The 18182-nt window shown below is 65.1% G+C and overlaps 1 protein-coding gene across 1 annotated transcript; it reads left to right on the forward strand.

Moving 5' to 3' along the window:
• Positions 1 to 2041: 2041 nt before the first annotated feature.
• On the forward strand, positions 2042 to 17684 carry SLC6A19 (solute carrier family 6 member 19). Its single transcript, XM_027125434.1, has 12 exons — positions 2042 to 2253; positions 8489 to 8629; positions 9043 to 9180; positions 9948 to 10129; positions 10604 to 10714; positions 10998 to 11110; positions 13178 to 13306; positions 13410 to 13566; positions 15042 to 15246; positions 15388 to 15547; positions 17089 to 17251; positions 17407 to 17684. The coding sequence occupies exons 1-12, from the start codon at positions 2052 to 2054 to the stop codon at positions 17608 to 17610; spliced, it is 1905 nt and encodes a 634-aa protein (XP_026981235.1). The 5' UTR covers positions 2042 to 2051; the 3' UTR covers positions 17611 to 17684.
• The last annotated feature ends 498 nt before the right edge of the window (positions 17685 to 18182 follow it).

Below are 18182 nucleotides of genomic sequence, written 5' to 3' on the forward strand. Positions count from 1 at the left end.
CGGTACCATCCCGAGTGCACCGGGAGGCGAGGACGGGCTTCAGAGCGGCACTCGTGGAAACGGCACAAACCAGACGCTATCCCGCAGGTTGAGGACAGATTGACGGACCGGGCACGTCCCGCGAGAAGACAGCGGGGCAGAGGCACGAAGAAGCCAGGGACCTCGCTTGGCCCGGGAAGCCGGGAGCGGGAGGTGCCCTCCGGAGCAAACCCAGCTGTGCTTTCAGAGCTGCAGGTGGAGGACAGACGGCGCCCGGGGGCGGGGGTGGGCTGCGCCTCTGGGTTCTGGGATGTTCTGTCTTGATCCGCGTGATTGTTACAGGGATGTGCCCACTTTACGAAAATTCACCAACCTGTCAACCAGTAACAAAAAGACATGTGTTCACATACATTTATCACAGCGATATTTATAACAGGGAGAAGGCGGAAGCAGCAGAGGTGCGCCACGTCAGGGAAAGTTTCTGTAGTAAATGACAGCAGGCCCGACACCCGGAGCACGCTTGACGTTCCGCATCAAAAATGACGTTTGAAAGAAAAATTTAACACAGAGCTAATAAAATAAAATAAAGAAGAATCTAAATGTAGTTTAAAAGTTTTAACTTAACGAACGGAACATTCTCAAGATATGATGTTAAGTAAAAATCATGCACAGGGGCTTCCCTGGTGGCGCAGTGGTTGAGAGGCTGCCTGCCGATGCGGGGGACATGGGTTCGTGCCCCGGTCCGGGAAGATCCCACACGCCGCAGAGCGGCTGGGCCCGTGAGCCGTGGCCGCTGAGCCTGCGCGTCCGGAGCCTGTGCTCCGCAAGGGGAGAGGCCACAACAGTGAGAGGCCAGCGTACCGCAAAAAAAAAAATCATGCACAGACACTGACACGTCAAGTAGTGGGTGAGTGGGTGTCATACACATTCATAAAACTGTATAGAACAGTGAGAAAATTCCTGGTGTAAACTCTCCAATTTTCCTTACTCTAAGCATGTATTGTTTTGTAATAAAAAGTTGCTAGGGCAAATGTGAGTGAAGAGACAGGGAGAGGAGAGTGCAGCCGGGAACGGGGGACCAGGCAATCAGCCAGAGAGCTAAGTAAGCCACACGTCCTGTCACAGGAGAGGATGCTCCTGCGGATGGAGAGCAGGGCCACCCGCAGTCTGTGTCCCGCTCGAAGCGGGAGGATGGCCCCCTGGACACCCGGAGGGCGGCAGGGCTGGAGGAGCAGTAGGGGCCTTGGCCGGGGTGGGGGGCGAGGTGAGAGCTCACGGCAGGGCAGGCAGGGCCTGCAGGCGCCGGAGGCCTTTGCCCGTAGAGACATAGGAGCTGGTGGAGGGTTCCAGCTGGGGGGCGGGGGAGGGGCAGCGGAGGGGCGGGGGCGGCAGGGCAATGGCTCTGAGCCCCCAGGAGAGCCCGTGGGGATGAGGACCCAGCCTGGAGGCCCCACCTGAAGCAGCTCTAGGCACCGGGCGCCGGTGGCCCCGCTCTCTGAGGACCTATTTAGAGCCCAGAGCTCGGGCCGGAGAGGCCAGGCGGCACCGAGCTCAGTGTGGACAGGGCTGCGGGCTGCTGCCAGGACCCAGGGCTCCAGCTGGAAGGCGGTCAGGATGCCCCGCGTCCCCGCGCTGGCAGCGAGAGCTGGGGAAAGAGGGCCCCTCCCGTCCTCCGCAGGGGGGGCTGTGGCCGGTGGGCGGGGCTCCGAGGGTGCGGAGAGCCCGAGTCCTGCAGAGCCAGGCAGCTGTCCTACCATCGGGTCCCTCTTCCCGGAGAGTCCGGTGTGCGCGGTGGGGGTGGGGGTGGGCGAGGCTCACCTGAGCCGCTGCCTTGCCGTTTGCACAGGGGGAGGGGCCGGCAGCGCCAGGGAGCAGCCCGGAGGGTCCACGGCGCCTCTGCAGATAAGGCATTAACAGTCTGGTGGACTCGCCCTCCAGATCTGCTGACGCTTCCTTTCGGCCCAGGTGCTCGGGGTGAGGTGCCAAAGGTTCCCTATAAAGTGCTGGGGCTCCGGCCCGTGGCCACTTACCCTCTGCTCCGGCCGCGCCTGAGGGACCCACCTGCGCCCGCCATGGTCAGGCTGCTGCTGCCCAACCCCGGCCTGGAGGCCCGGATCCCCACGCTGGCCGAGCTGGAGAGCCTGGAGAAGCAGGAGAGCAGCTCCCGGCCCAAGTGGGACAACAAGGCTCAGTACATGCTCACCTGCGTGGGCTTCTGCGTGGGCCTGGGCAACGTGTGGCGCTTCCCCTACCTGTGCCAGAGCCACGGCGGAGGTAGGCGGGGGGCGGGCGACGCACACGCCTCCGCCCAGGCCCCACTGCGGCCTGGGGGCCGGCAAGCCCCTCGGCTCCGGGCGCGCCGGACCGGCGCATCCAGGGCCTGCGCGTCAGGTGGGCCCCGTGCCCCAGCACCCTGGAGCCCTGCCCCGTTCCCAGACCTGGTCTGACCCGGGCGTGGGGGTCAGGGAGGAGCCGGCCGCTTCTCAGGGGGAGCCCCCCCCTCTGAGCCTGGAAGGTGCTGGCCCGACGGGCAGTGACGCCGGCCCTTGGTGAGTCTGCCATGTGGGCACCGGGCTGAGCCCGCCCCGGGCTGAGCCCGCCCTGTGTGTCACCTTCCGTGCCGGCCTGGGGTAGGGGAACGGGACCGGGGAGGAGGTCTGGGGCAGGTGCAGCGCTCACGGGACGGCCGAGAGCTGGCCGGTCGGATGCTCTGGGGATGCTCCTGCTTCCGTGGGCTCTTGAGCGCCCTCCAGTGGCCTGAGTCAGTTCTAACTCCAAGGAAGCTGCGGGCTCTCCCAGGCTTTGTGACACGAGTGCCCCCCAGAAGAGCAGACGTGGAGGTGGCCTCCCGGGGTCCCCGCAGTGCCACCCCCAAGGGCTCGAGCTCCTGAGTGTCTGCGAGGGTGTGTCCTCTGAGCCTCTGGCAGGCTGCGCTTCCCTCTGTGCCTGGGGCCCCAGGGAGCCTGCGAGGTCAGGACCCCCAGCCTGAGTCCGGCCTGTTCTTGCCGGGCTCTCAGCGGCTTCAGTGAGGCTGGTGCCCCCCCTCTGGAAGTTGCTGGTCACGGCCCCTGAGGGGCCGTCCTGGGGGAGGGTCCCAGCCTCGAGTCCAGCCCAGGGACAGGAGGTGGGCAGGGAGGAAGGGCTGAATGCTCCCTCTGCAGGTGGGCCCCGGGGGGCTCGGGATGGACCCACTTTGTGGGTGGAGGCCAGGGGCTTGTCCCTGAGAAGAGGGGGCTGGGACCCCAGAGCCGGGCAGGGACGCCTGGGAGGACCACGCGGGCAGCAGCTGCAAGGTCTTCAGTGAGAGTGACAGAGCAGAAACTGAGACCTCAGACTTCCAGGGAGCCTAGGCCCTTGACTAGGAGCAGCTCCCCGTGGGAGCAGCTGCACGCTGGCCAGGAGCCCGAGGGGCAGCGCGAGAGCGGCCTGCAGACCCCGCTGACGGAGGCAGCTGGGCTCCCTCAGGCGGCCCCGCCCCTCCTCAGGTTGGGCGAGGGTGGAGGTCCAGCCCCTGGCACCCTGGGCGAGGCTGCCGCCCGCCCTGCCCCGGACAGGTCGGGACTCTGGTCCACCCGCCGCCCCGCCCCCGGAGGGCCTGACCACAGTCCTCTGGGCCAGCTCATAGGTCAGGAGCTGGGCGTCCTGTCCTCCACACCCAGGACACGATCCCTGAGGACAAGGCAGCGGGTGGCCGGGGACCCATCAGGGTGACGTTCAGCCCCCGCAGAGCCAGCTAGGAGGGAGGGGGGTGGTTGTCCAGCTTGCGGAGAAAACGCCGCCTTTGAAGGTTTTTGACCTCCTCCCACCCTGACCGTCCGTTCTGGCTTGGTGAAAACTTACTTTGTCTCCAGCTATTTCCAGGAGTTTTGGGTCATTCAAGAAGTAGACGATCCTTTACTTTACTTTAAACTTTATATTATGAATAAAAGTACATACAGAAAAGTAGAGGAAGCCACAGTAAAGACCCCAGGCCCCCAGAAGCCACAACAGAGACCCCCAGGCCCCCGACCCAGGCTGAGCATCGGCAATGCTTTCCCGCTGTTTGCTGCGTGTGTGGCCACGTGCGCGCCGAGCGGCTGCTGCACGACCCTGGGGGACCCTGCAGTCACGGGCCTCTGGTTCTGGGTCTCCCGTGGGTCCCGGCGTCTCTGCTAGCAGGGGCTGCGCGTGTGCAGCCCTCGCCTCCACCCTCCCGCGGGCTGGCCTGGCCTCCGCTCGCCTCTGCTCTGGGGTGAGTGTTTGCTGTTAGCAGAGAGCAGGGGTCTGTGGCGCTGAAGGAGCTGTCCCCCTGCAGGCAGGCTCGTGGCTCCAGCCACAGAGGAGGAGCTTGCTGGCCCAGAGCAGCCCCCTGGGCGGGCGGGTGTGGGAGCCCCGGCTGTTTCAGCTCCCTGGGGCTTGGGAAGGACCTACTGCTTTTCTGGGCTTGGGGGGTGTGGGAAGCTGGCATCTCTCCCCACCTCCCTCCCCCACCCGTCCGCACCGCTCCTCCCTCGACGCCTCAGGGTGGCCTCACTTCAGGAATCTCCTCCTTCGTCCTTTGTGCCCCTCCTTCCCAAGTCCCCGGTGAGCGTTCCATGGGCTCCGCACGCATGGTTATATGTCCAGCCGGCAAGCGGGCAGTGCACCTGCTGCCTGTCTTCTGCTCTGACCAGGAGTCCGGCATCGGGCGCCACGCTTGCATTCAGCTCCCTGGTCCCCACGCTGCACCCCGCCCTCCCCCGCGCCATCTGGGTTTCCAGGAGGTGGGCCCCCCCGGGGTGCCTGGATCGCCAGTCTCCCCACCCCGGCTCTGTCCACTCCCTCTGCGATGGCCACCTCTGCCCGTCCAGCAGACCCGGGGCACACACGGGCTGGGTGCTCCCGCAGGGGACAGGGCCCAGGCAAGGAGGGCAGAGCAGGGCCCGCGGGAGTGCGGGGTCCCGGGTGGTCCCACTTCTGGGGTCGTGACCTCTAGGCCCTGGACAAACCCAGGCCTCCTCTCCACCCCCAGGCCCTCAGGGCAGCTGCTGTGCCCGCAGGGCAGTGCCTCGGGGCTCTGGCGTCCCCTGGCCTGGGGGACCTGGAGGCCTTTCAGGGGTCCGCTCGGCCAGATGCTGACTGGGACCGCACAGACCAGCAGGGTGGACCAGGCCCAGGGAGGGCAGGACCCGCCCGCGTGGCTTGGGCCCCTCCCGCAGGCCGGCTCCGCGGCAGCCGAGCAGGGTCTCCCGGGCACTAAGTCCAGATCACGGGACTGGCAGGGACGCAGGGCAGGCCCTGGGTGAGGGCGGGCAGTGGTGTCATTTGGGGAAATGGCGGGGGGACCCACGGCCCCTCCATGGGTGTCTGGGGAAGCGGGCAGTGCCCGGGGGAGGCGGGCCCTCAGCTGAGGCACCTGCTGCCCACCCCCAACACAAGCCCAGGCATGGGACCACCCCAAGTCCCCGGGCAAATCCTCGACACGGGAAGGGCAGCAGCCTCAGTTTCCACTTCGCTTTCCTCCTGGAAGCCGACTGAGGGTCTGCGATTATCCTTCATGATTAAACAAAAGTGAGGCGCCCCTGGGAGACTCCAAAGCTGAGAGGTACCCCGCACCCGAACCTGCGCCACGTGGGCCACTGCCAGGCCCTCTTCCGGCAGCTCCCTCCTCCCTCGTCTGGCAGCTCCCTCCTCCCTCATCTGGCGTCTGGCTTCCTGATTTTCGGAGAGAAACTCCATGTCGTTTTCCCGGAGCGGGGGTGGGGTGGGGTGGTGTTTATGTCTCCTGCCCCCGCGTCTCTCTCTGCGTGTGTGTCCCTCCGTGGGGGCCGTCTCCGTCTCTGGGGACCTTTGGAACGATGCCGGGCACCGGGCACTTACGTGGCTTTCCTCCCTCACTGAGACCCACAGCTCTCCTTCCTCTGTCCCTCCGCCTCCTCCACACCTGCCCCCACAGAAGGGAAGCCCGTTTAAAAAGGGAAGATGCATATTCCCTGGAGCCTGAGTTTCTTGAGAGAAAAGAAGCCAAGAACCGCACATCCCTGGAAAGAACAGGGTGCAGAGTGCGTGCCTCCTGCTGGTGCGGCCAGGGCTGGGGGAACTGGGCAGGCGGACTGCACAGCATGGGCACAGGAGGGCTCCCTAGCCCAGCCACCTCTGGGGGTGCAGTGGGCATGTGCTGGTCCCACCCTCCCATCCCCTTGAAGCTGAGCCTCTGGTCCCTGAGGAACCTGTGGGAGGGAGAGGTGCCAGGACCACAGGCAGCAGGGGGGGGCTTCCTGGAAGAAGTGTATCCAAGCGAGGTTTTCAAGGATGAATAGGAGTTTCCTGATGGAGGTGAAGGGGCAGGGAGACTGGGGGTGGGGGGTGAGTAAAAGTGGCCTCGTGAGGGGAGGGGACGGGATTTGGAATCATGGGGTGGTTTTCTTCTTGGTAGTTCTGCCCAAAAGATTTTCAAATCAAGCTCCCAAGAAAACGTCAGATAGACAAATCTTATTTCAACTTTACCTTCACTGACAGAGGGATCGCAGGAGTCCCTGCCCTGAGCCTATGTCTTCGGCCGTGTCCCCAGACCCAGGGCAGCTCCCCTCCCCTCCCTCAGGGGATCCGTCTGCTGGGCCTTCTTTTCCTGGGGTCTTTCCTCGTGGTCACAGCCCACACCCCTTGCTTCCTGGCCCTCGGCCCCCTGGCAGCCCTGGAACCGGAAGAAGCCTGTCCCTGCAGCCCCAGGTTGGGAGAGAGTCTTGCGGCCCATGGCCCCTCAGCGTCCTGGCGTGGAGACCGAGGAGGGGCCACGGGGACGGCAGAGGTGCCACTGGGCTCTGGGGCCTGTCCGCCCAACGTGAGGGCTCTGTGGAGGCAGATGGAGGAGGGAAAAAGAGAAAAGGCCGAGGGACTAACCCAGGAGCTAAAGGGAAAGCTGGGCTGGCAGAGGCTGTGGGCCCCCTCGCCCCTCCAAGTCCCTCTCGACACACACACGCACACATGCGTGCTCAGCATGCATGTGCACACAGACACACACTCTCAGACACACCTGCACATGCACACACTGCCGTGCACAAGGACACACATCCCTGTGCACACTCACACCGAGTGTCCACATACATACGGACACGCCCACATGCTCACGCATACACACTCATTCACATACCCGTGGGCGCACACACTCAGACACGTGTGAATGCACACGTGCATGCACTCACTGGCACACACAGCGCCAGGCCAGTGAGGACCTCTAGCTCAGGGTGTGACACGCACGCTGACCGGGAGGCCAGTGTGGGGAGGTGGTGGCCTGGCTGGGGTCTGGGAGACAGCGGGGCAGAAGTGAAGAGTTTCAGATATCTGGGGGAGAACAGAGAATGAGCGTGCCGGAGAAAGGAGGCGGGGGCGGGGAGGACTAGGGGGAGAGGTGGGCGCAGGGAAGGCAGGGAGACGGGGGCTGCATAGACACTCCAGATGGGGTGTCACACCCAGGGTGAGGGGCAGATGCGGGGCACCCCCTCACTTGGTAGGTTCACAGCTGGACACCGGCCACTTGGGGCGGAGAGGTAGTGCCACAGAGCAAGCATCCCAGGGCAGTGCTGGCAGCCCCGGTGTGCTGGGAACCCAACCGCGCGACCCCATCGGGCTGGACCTGGATCCGCTCGTAAGTCCTGAAGCAGTCGTGTGTTTCCAATTCTTATCACCCAGTTTCGGCTTTGAGCTTCGTCCCGATTAATGGTAACGACCTTCGGTGACCACGATTGTGCTAATCTCGGCTGCGTTGCGCTCGCCGCGGTGCCAGGCCATGTGCACCTAGAATGCCCCCCTGTTTTCCCCAGAGCCCAGTTCAGGGTGTTGGGAGCAGCTGGGGGGCCCGACCTGGATCAGGCCAGGGCAGCTGGTACAACCATGGCTTGGGGGCTGGGGGTGGTGGTGCTGAGGACGGAGCAGTGGGCAGGGACGTCGCTGTGGGCCGGGTAGCAGAGCCCAGTGGGCGCACACGCACCGTGAAAGCAGGTGTCACCACGTCCCTGTCCTTCATTTACGCTCGGCGGATGTTCACGGGGCTCCTGGTCGGTGCCAGGCTGGACCCCGGTGCCCGTCAGCGAGCAGGGCCGGCAGGTGCTGCGTCTGCTCCCGCACGTCCCCAGGGCAGGGTCCCTGAGCCTCAGATTGAGATGCCCTCCTGCCAGACGTCCGGGTCAGCCTCTGAACCCCTGGCCTCTCCCCTCTGCCCTTCCCTACCTTTGCGTGAGGGTGCCACGTGTGTCCACAACCGCTGAGGGGCTCACCCTGGCACGTGCCCCTCCCCGGGCTCCACCTACACGTGGCCACCATCCCTCGTCCTCCGGGAGCTGTGGCGCAGACAGCGTCCTGCAGGGATGGCAGACAAGGGTGGGCTGGCCCCCGTTAGGAGGTGGCGTGAGCCCCGCCCACGGCAACACCGCTGGCCGTCACCACGGGCATGGTCGACGGCGATATCCTTTGTGTTTGTGACAAACGCCTGTGAAGGTGGCCTGTGCAGTCCAGCGAGCCGCCCCCTGACTGCACGCCGCCCCTCCCTCTCCAGGGGCGTTTATGATCCCTTTCCTCATCCTGCTGGTCCTGGAGGGGATCCCCCTGCTGCACCTGGAGTTCGCCATCGGGCAGCGGCTGCGGAAGGGGAGCGTGGGCGTCTGGAGCTCCATTCACCCGGCCCTCAAGGGCGTAGGTGCGTGTCTGCACTCAGACTTGGGCGCCTGCCTGGGGTCCCGTGTTGGCAGCCAGCCCCACCCCGTCCTCCTTCCTTCCCTTCACGTTTCAGGGAGAGGAAGGTCCCGGGGCTCCACGGCCCCCACCCTGAGGCCTTTGCAAACCCTTCCTTAGAATCTCCTGGGGTGTGGCTGCAGGGTCCAGGCCACCAGGGGCTAACCGGGCAGCAGAGGACGTCCCGAGTCCCCAGGCGTGCAGGACCTGGGAGGGGCAGACATGTGGGGAGAGCGGAGCGCCCCACGGCCTGCCCAGAGCAGGGACCTGGAGGGACGCTGACCACCGGGGGCTGCCCCCTGCTGTCTGGGGCCTCCGTCCACGCACACGCAGTGGGCCAGGAGGCTCCCCCAGAGGTGACCTCCCCACCCCCCTCAGGCATCGCATCCATGTTCGTGTCCTTCATGGTGGGTCTCTACTACAACACCATCATCGCCTGGGTCATGTGGTACTTCTTCAACTCCTTCCAGGACCCCCTGCCGTGGAGCCAGTGCCCGCTCAACGCCAACCAGACAGGTGAGCCCTGGAGGGCCTGGGGGGGGGGGGGCGCCGGCCCACGAGCAGCTGCCCTCGGATTCTCCGAGGTTCGCGTGGTTGCAGCCCACGTTTGGCCAAAACCAGAGCACAGAGAGGGGCGGGCCCTGCCCCGTGGGCTGCCTGGCCGCACTGGGACCATTCAGGGCAACTTCCTGTCTCTGGGGATGGGGGCGGGGTGAGGGTGAGGGGAGGTCTGCCAGGATTAGACCACGCCCCCCCTTGACAGGGTCTCTCTGTGGTTCCTTGAGCCTGGGGGGCAATCAGGACCCTGGGACCCTGGGGCTCAGAGTGGCGAGAGTGTGTGAGGTTGAACAGAGCTGCCCGGTGTGGGCTCCGGCCTGGGACCCCCAAAGACTGGTGACCCCCGAATGGCTGAGTGCCGTGGGGTGGGGGTGGGGGGAGAAGGCAGGCAGTCGAGGCCCTGTGTGCACGCCACACGTGTGCAAGAGTGTGTTTGCATGTGAGTGTGCATACAAGTCCGTTTGGCGTGTGCATATGCTAGTCATGTACACAAGTAGCACACGTGCACACGATCGCGTGCAAGCGTGCCCGCGTGCGCACACACCTGCTGGTACGTCGTGTGCATGTTGTCTGTTGCGTGTGTCTGTGTGGGTGTGCACACACGTGTATGCCTGGGCACAGGCGCACTGCACCCCTGGCAACAGTGCCCTGGGACCTGGGCCCGGGTTTCCTTCCTGGGGGTCCGTGCGCTCTGTGACCCACACTGACGCGGGTGCCCGTGCCAGGCTACGTGGAGGAGTGTGCCCGCAGCTCCTCCGTGGATTACTTCTGGTACCGGGAGACCCTCAACGTGTCCACCTCCATCGACGACTCGGGCTCCGTGCAGTGGTGGATCCTGCTGTGCCTGACGTGCGCCTGGAGCGTGCTCTACGTGTGCACCATCCGCGGCATCGAGACCACCGGGAAGGTGCGGGGACGGCGGGCGCCCTGGGGGCGTCGGGGGGGCCATGCCCAAGCTGCGGGCACCCCTGGGGGCATCGGGGGGCCACGCCCAAGCTGCGGGCACCCCCGGGGGCGTCGGGGGGCCACGCCCAAGCTGCCGCCCCTTCAGCCCGCTCCGGGGCCCAGCCCCCGCGTGCCCTCTGTCCGGGAGGGCTGTGCCGGTCGCCCAGGCCCGCGCCGCAGACTCGGTGCTGGTCCAGGTGGCTCTCGAGCACATGTTTAAGAAGCCGAGTGTGGGAGTGACAGTGACGTCCGTCTGATGGGCAGAGCTAAACAGTAACCACGTTCACAACAGAACATAGAAACCAGAGAGGGAGGCTGGGGCCCGGGGCGCACAGAGGAGAGCAGCGCAGGTCCCACGTGGCCAGCCCTCCTCTTCGAGGCCAGGGCCCCCACCCCTGCTCCGGCCTCCTTCGTCCCACACCTGCCACCTCCCCAGGCCGTGTACGTCACGTCCACGCTGCCCTACGTCGTCCTGACCATCTTCCTGATCCGGGGCCTGACGCTGAAGGGAGCTTCCAGTGGCATTGTCTTCCTCTTCACGCCCAACGTGAGTCCCCGCCGGCCACCCGCTGGCCTGGGCACCGCAGTGCCTGCCTGGTCCCAGGGTCCCTGCATGTGGGCTGGGCCTGTGCAGGTCATGGGCCGGCTCAGCTGCAGCTCTGGGTGGCGGGTCATCAGCTGTCTCCTCGGGGCCGTTTTCCCTCTGACCGCCGGCCGGTGGCCTCAGCCGTCACCTTGCCTCCAGGCTCCCGTCCCCCCGGGCGCCCCTCCTGTGTCTCCCACGCCCCCGCATCAGCGGCGCACAGCCGAAGGTGCCTGTTTGGCCGCAGGTCACGGAGTTGGCCAACCCAGTCACCTGGCTCGACGCGGGGGCCCAGGTCTTCTACTCCTTCTCGCTGGCCTTTGGGGGCCTCATCTCCTTCTCCAGCTACAACTCCGTCCAGTGAGTACGAGGGACAGAGGGTCCGTGGGCGGCAGGGTTGTCACTCCACCAGGTGTTCCGGTGCTCAGAGCCTCTGTCTCCGCATCGGACCTGCCGTGAGCGTGAAGGGAAGGGACGCGCGCTCTCCAGAGGCGCCGGTCTGAGCCTCTTGGATTGCGGTCGGCTGGGCCGTGAGCAGGCGGGCGGGACCTGCTTACCCTTTCGCCTCCCCTTTGTGCCTTGGCCCTTGCGGCAGCGAGCGCTGCTGCTACCCCCTCCGTCCCCCACCCCTCGGCATCCCGCACCGTCCACCCCAGACCGACACCCACACAGAAAGTACCAGAACCCCCAGGGCCTCCAGGGGTGCGCAGCAGTGTCCGCTCATCTCATAAGCACTTATGGAGTGCCCGCCCCTGCCTCCCACGCGCCAGGACCCATGCTCCTGGGTCCCGCGTCCATGCGTCCGGCAGAGGCGCACCAGCACGGTGAGCTTCTGTCAGGTCGCAGGCAATGAGAGACTCGGAGAAAAGGAAGAACCGAGCGGGGCGAGGGGTCTGGAGCCGGGGGCTGGGCCGGCTTGGCGTCAGAGCTGGCTGGGGCTTCAGAACACGTGAACAAAGACTCCGACGGCGGGTGGGTGCCGAGTGTGGTCGCCCAGGCCGAGGGCGCCGTGAGGCCCAGCGGATTGGCAGCGGGGCGTGGGGGGTAGTTGAGGGTGAAGATTCAGCTGCTTCCAGCCGCACACAGCCGCCCCCTTTAAAGCGCACAGTCCCGTGGCTTTTCGTGTGTTCACAGAGTCATGCAACGATTGCCGCTAATCCCAGAATATTTCCAACCCCCGAGAGAAAGCCCGCGCCCTCCCCGGCCCCGGAACACTCAGCCGCTTTCTCCCCGGGGGTCAGCCCCTCCCGACATCTCACAGATGCGGCCCCCTCCAGGCTCCGCCCTCTGTGTCTGGCTCCTCCCACTGAACTTGAGGCCCTCGGGGTTCCTCACGCTCCTTCCTTGCGTGGCTGAGTCGCCCTGAGGCCTGTGGACGGGCCACGCTGGGCTCCGTGTATCGTCCCTCGGCCGCTGGCATCTGGTTGTGTCCACTTTCCGGCTGCTGTGAATGTTTGCGTCCAAGCTCCGTGTGCGCCTGTTCTGGCTCCCCACAGGTGTACCCCAAGGGGCAGGGCTGGCGGGCTGCAGGGCGGCTGGAGGTCTAAGCATCTGGGGCGCCGTTCTCCACCGCGGCCCCCCACCTCACAGCTCCCCCCAGGGCCGTGTGCGCGGCCCTGGTCTCTCCACACCCTCACGCCCGCCCGTCACTCCCAAATGTTTTGGTTCCGGCCGCCTCGGTGGGTGTGCCGTGGCGTCTCACTGTGGTTTGACTTGCATTTCCCTGGGGCTCCTGATGGAAGCGCCTGGAAGGATGGTGTTGTCAGCAGCGGGGAGGGGGGAGGTCAGGGGTCATGTGCTGAGCTGAGGGAGGCTTCGGGTGTCCAGGTGGAGGGGGGCGTCCTCAGCCGTGAGGGCCTGCGGCCGGGGCAGGGGCAGGGGGCAGGGAGGGGGGAGGGAAGGGGTCCCGGCCAGGGGGTGGGGGACACCTGGCCCACGCCGCCTCTTTGAAGCCTCTGTGCTGGCAGAAGGGGTCTTTGGCAGGGGCAGGGGGCAGGGAGGGGGGAGGGAAGGGGTCCCAGCCAGGGGGTGGGGGACACCTGGCCCACGCCGCCTCCTTGAAGCCTCTGTGGCTGGCGGGCTGTAAGGTCCAGGCTGTCCTGCCCGCGTGGGGCTGACGAGCCACCTCCCGGGCCCAGAGCAGACACTGGCCCAGCAGAGACTTGAACACAGGCATCTCCGGCTCCAGCTCTGGGGTCCCCAGGGCTTGTGGGGGCACCGAGGGGCCACCAGGTCGCAGCAGGGCTTGGGGACCATCACCTGGCATCGGGCGGGTTGTCCGAGAGCCCCCTCCCCCATCCATGCCTGGGGCGGCTCCGTCCCAGGCTGGCCCGATGGCTCTGGCCGTCCCACTCGTGCCGGTGTGGGCTGGCCGGGTGGACACGGCGTCCCCGGGCCTGTGGTCACCGAAGCCGCTTTCGTCCGCAGCAACAACTGCGAGATGGATTCGGTCATCGTGTCTGTGATCAACGGCTTCACGTCCGTGTATGCGGCCACCGTGGTCTACTCCATCATTGGCTTCCGGGCCACCGAGCGCTTCGATGACTGCTTCAGCGCGTGAGTGGCCGGCTGGCGCCCGGGTGGCCGCTGCGTCCCCGCCCCTCGCCTCTGCCTCCAGGGAGCCCGCCCGGGGCTGAAGTCAGCCTCACTCTCTTTCCAGGAACATCTTGACACTCATCAATGGGTTCGACCTGCCCGAAGGCAACGTGACACAGGAGAACTTCGCCGAGATGCAGCAGTGGTGCAATGCCTCCAACCCCGCGGCCTACGCAGAGCTCAAGTTCCAGACGTGCGACATGAACACCTTCCTCTCGGAGGTAGGCACCTTGGGCCGCGAGGCAGGGCAGCGGGCACCTTGGGTGGACACCAAGCTTCCCCCGGGAGCTCAGTTCTGACAGACCCGTCCCCCTGCCACGTGCCGGCCCACCCTGCCCCTCCTGCCCCTTGGGCGCCGGGTCTAGGTCACCAGCGTCTGCTGGGCCACGAGCCCCAAGTGTGAGGCCCTGAGATGCAGAGGCAGGGACCCAAGGGCCCCCATGGGCCTGACCTCTCCATGGCCTCAGGTCAAACACACAAAAACACCCCGGGGTCCATTTTTACTTTAATTTCTTCTGCAAAAAGGGCAGAGTCATTATAACTGTACTTTTTTTTTTTTTTTTGCGGTACGCGGGCCCCTCCCTGTTGTGGCCTCTCCCGTTGTGGAGCACAGGCTCCGACGCGCAGGCTCAGCGGCCATGGCTCACGGGCCCAGCCGCTCCGCGGCATGTGGGATCCTCCCGGACCGGGGCACGAACCCGCGTCCCCTGCGTCGGCAGGCGGACCCCCAACCACTGCGCCCCCAGGGAAGCCCCTGACTGTACTTTTGAAGTCGCTCGACGGCCTGTGGCTGTCACGGTGCCGGGAAACCCTCACCTGGCGCACAAATGCGTGGAACACCAGCTCCGAGATTAGTGACGTCTCGTTCTGTGATGCTTGTGGGCCAACGTTTACTCATTTTGTTTTTGCAATTTTCTTATTTGGAGCCACCCGACATTTCGGGGCACGTGGAGCATTGTGGGGGCCTGGCACGGTTTCTCCGGCGACAGCACAATCTCGCCAGGAGTGGACACAGAGCAGAGGGTCCTCCCTGCCTGGCTCTCCCCTGGGAGCCCCGGGTGAGAGGGACGGAGTCACAGTGACCCCCTCCCCCGCCAAGAGACTGAATTTCCTTTCTTTTTAAAAAGCAACCTTATCGAGGTGTCAGTTCTCACCTGGAAGCTCTCCCGTGTCCAGCGCAGTTTGCAGGGTTTTAGTAAGTTTACGCCGTAAGTTCACGCAGTCCCGCACCCTGGACGTCCTCCGTCAGCAGAGCTGCTGCCCCCCTCCCCACGCCCCGGGCAGCGCAGACGTGCTTTTGTCTTTTCCACGGGGTCTGGGCTCTTAGACCCCCGGACGCGCTCCTCCGCGGTGTGGGCACCAGGCCGCTGGTGACGACGCCCCTCAGCCTCCCACCCTTCTGCGTGGAGCTGAGTCCTCGTGTCCTGGGCCCTGGCGTAAATGCTGTTACGCTGCCTTGCGCCCCGGCTTCTGATGGGATCCCGGCCCTGCGTGGGTCCTGCGGGGGCTGCCGGCTCCCCGCTCAGTCCCTCCGAGCTCAGGTTTAAAATATGCTTAGGGCTAAAAGACGAGATCTGGTCGTTTCCCAGAATGGCTCCCGTCAGCCACATTCGCGTGGTGCTGGCTGGCGGGCGGGGGGCCGTCTGACAACAGGGCCAGCCTGGCCCCTGGGTGACGCGCCTGCCGCACCCTGCAGGGTGTGGAGGGCACCGGGCTGGCGTTCATCGTGTTCACCGAGGCCATCACCAGGATGCCGGCGGCCCCGCTCTGGTCCGTGCTCTTCTTTATCATGCTGTTCTGTCTGGGCCTGTCGTCCATGTTCGGGAACATGGAGGGTGTGGTGGTGCCCCTGCAGGACCTCAACGTCATCCCCAAAAAGTGGCCCAAGGAGCTGCTTACAGGTAGGCCGGACCGGGGCCGGGGCTGTGCGGGCAGAGCTGGGAGGACCGGCTCCGGGGGTCTCGGCCGTGGTGCCGACGTGGGGCCTGGGTCCCCGGCGGCCCGCTCTGCCCCGGCGACAATGGCCCTGCTGCGCCCCACAGGCCTCATCTGCCTGGGGACGTACCTCCTCGCCTTAGTTTTCACGCTGAACTCCGGCCAGTACTGGCTGTCCCTGCTGGACAGGTACGCGGGCTCCATCCCCCTGCTCACCGTTGCCTTCTTCGAGATGTTCTCCGTCGTCTACGTGTACGGCATAGACAGGTAAGAGGGAAGGCGAAGGACCATCTCTAATGGCCAGGGGACATTCCCATCACAGGACAAAGGGATGCGTTCGGGGCAGGACAAGGGGCGGCAGGCCCGCGAAGACACGGGACCAAGCCTGCATCTCCCTTCCGGCCCGGCATGGTGTAGGCAGGGGCCTGGCCCTGGGAGGGCGACAGGGAGAGAAGAGGGGTCCCGCATGCATGCAAACCATACCCCCTCCAGCTTCCGGATGCTCCCAGGCCCCAGGATAAGCGCTGGCAGCAGCGGAAGGAGATAGCACAGTCTCGGGGTGGGTGAGAGAAGCCAGGGTGGGTGCACAGGCAAGCCGCTTGCTACGGGTAGAGGGGCTTCCCCAGCACCCCACCTGTGGGGAGCGAGCTGGGTGTTTTATTTCAGCTCAGGCTGCACAGCCAGGGCTGCTCCCTGGGGTCTGGGGAGGGCTTCTCAGGCAAAGAAAGGCAGACAAGTGTGGCCTGGTCAGCCATCCCTTGGCCAGCCGTTCAGGGCATCGGGGATCGGTGGGGACCCAGAAGACGGTCCCTGGGCTCTTAGTAGGAGCTGGACTCACCACAGCTCCAGAAATAATCTGCTGGAAACCCATAGAGGGAGCCACCTTGGGACCCCTTCCCTGCACCCCCAAGAGCACGCGCGTGTGTAAGGACACACGTGCAGGGGGTTCACTCGCAACACAACTTGAACCAGCCTGGTGGCGCCATGGGGAGACTGAGGCGCACTTGGGAGACCTGCTGTGTGTAGCATCAGCAGACGTCAGGGAGGGACGTGCGGATGGAAAGGTACGGATGTCACCGCATGTGTGATGCTGACCTTGCAGCAGGTGTGAAACTGTCTGAGAGAGCACATCCCTCTGTGAACAGCCGGAAGAGTGTTGAAGCCAGACACTGGCCCCGGGCAGCTACCCTGTATGGCTGGCCTCGGGGAGGACGGGCCGAGCGGAAGCGTCCGGTCACGGGCTCCTGAGCCCCACGGGGGACGAGGCCCGGGCGCCTGCGCTTCTCCAGCAGCATCGTCTGTGTTCGCCGGGCCCTGGACGGCTCACGTTTACGCTCTGCCCACTTTGTTCTGATTTCTGCAGATGACAAACGCATCTGTGCAGAAGGGCATTGGGCACAGGACAGGGGGAGATGCTGAGGTTCCCCAAGGTCAGGGCTGCTGCCATGCCAAGGAGGCTGAGGCAGAGGCTTCGACGGCTTCCCTCCTCCATCCCCAGAAGTTCCGGCCCCTCCTTTGCATCAGTGCCTGCCCGTGGCCACCTCTGACACGAGTCCACAGTCCAGCTGGGCAGTGGCACGGTGGGGCGGCGGGGGTTCTCAGAGGCTACAGATCGGCTTCTGCTGCGCCCACGGTGGTCTTCCTCGGGGAGGCGCATCTTTGCCCAGAGGATGTGACGGGTCAGGGTGCGGCACGGCAGGACTGGGACCGTCTGTCTGGGGGTGGAGAGGCTGCCTGCCCTCCGCCGTCTTGGGATGAAAGGCATCTCAGTGTGCACCGGCGACAGCCCCCTCGGTCTCTGCTTCCAGGTTCAACAGGGACATCGAGTTCATGATCGGCCACAAGCCCAGCATCTTCTGGCAGGTCACGTGGAGGGTGGTGAGCCCCCTGCTCATGCTGACCATCTTCCTGTTCTTCCTCGTGATCAGCGTCAACGAGGAGCTCGTGTACAGCGTCTGGAACCCGGCCTACGTGAGCCCCGGGCCTCCGCGGTGGGGCTGGGGGCCGGCTCCCCCTCCCTTCAGCCTGGAGGCCAGGAGGGAGTCACACGGGGGAGAGGGCGTTTCGCCCCGAGGGAGGCCCCGGCTGCCTCGTCTGCTCACCCCAAGGTCGCTCTCTCTCTCCAGGAGGAATTTCCCAAATCCCAGAAAGTGAAGTACCCGAACTGGGTGTACGGCGTGGTGGTCGTCGTGGCCGGGGTGCCCTGCCTAGCCATCCCTGGCTTTGCCATCTACAAGCTCATCAGGAACCGCTTCCAGAGGGCAGGGGACCAGCAGGGGCTGGTTGGCGCGCAGTCCACGGTCTCGGTGAACGGGGACGTGAGGTCTTGAGTGGCCCCGCCCACAGCACGGGGGGTGGTGTCAGAGGAGAGGGTGGGCTGCACGTGCGTGCGTGCGTGAGCGTGTGTGTGTGCACGAGTGTGTGTGTGTATCGTGTGAGTGTGCCTGCGTGGGAGCGTGTGTACATGAGTGTGTGCCTATGTACACACGTGTGCACGTGTGAGTGTATATACGTACGTGCACAAGAGTGTTTGCATATGCGTGGATGCTGTGTGAGTGTGCACGTGTGTATGTGTACACTGCAAGTGTACAAGTATAAGTGTGTACACAGCGTGTGTGCCTACATAGGTATGTGTGTAGGGGTGAGTGTATACACATGTGCAAGGCTATGTGTGCGTGTGTCAGTGTATGTAAGCATGTGTGCACAAAAGGAGACAGTAGGGACCCTCCTGGTGCGGGTACACACACATGTGAGTGTGTGCACATGCATGTGTATGTGTGCTTGTACGCGTACGTGTGAGCAGGTGCATGTGTGAGTCGGCACATGAATGTACTCGCACGTGTGAGTGTGTGCACGTGCGTGCGTCTGTGCACCGTGCACACGTGCGTGTGTGTGTGTGTGT

This window comes from Aethalodelphis obliquidens, unplaced genomic scaffold (assembly GCF_003676395.1).
Source record: "Aethalodelphis obliquidens isolate GAN/ISIS:26980383/991018 unplaced genomic scaffold, ASM367639v1 scaffold29, whole genome shotgun sequence".
Classification (NCBI taxonomy): domain Eukaryota; kingdom Metazoa; phylum Chordata; class Mammalia; order Artiodactyla; family Delphinidae; genus Aethalodelphis; species Aethalodelphis obliquidens.

Bases quoted from the DNA above. Each gene is read 5' to 3' on its own strand.
- SLC6A19 (XM_027125434.1), top strand. From the start codon at position 2,052: ATGGTCAGGCTGCTGCTGCCCAACCCCGGCCTGGAGGCCCGGATCCCC. The intron at 10,715-10,997 runs GTGAGTCCCCGC...GTTTGGCCGCAG, and splicing joins TCTTCCTCTTCACGCCCAAC to GTCACGGAGTTGGCCAACCC. The intron at 13,567-15,041 runs GTAGGCACCTTG...CGCACCCTGCAG, and splicing joins TGAACACCTTCCTCTCGGAG to GGTGTGGAGGGCACCGGGCT.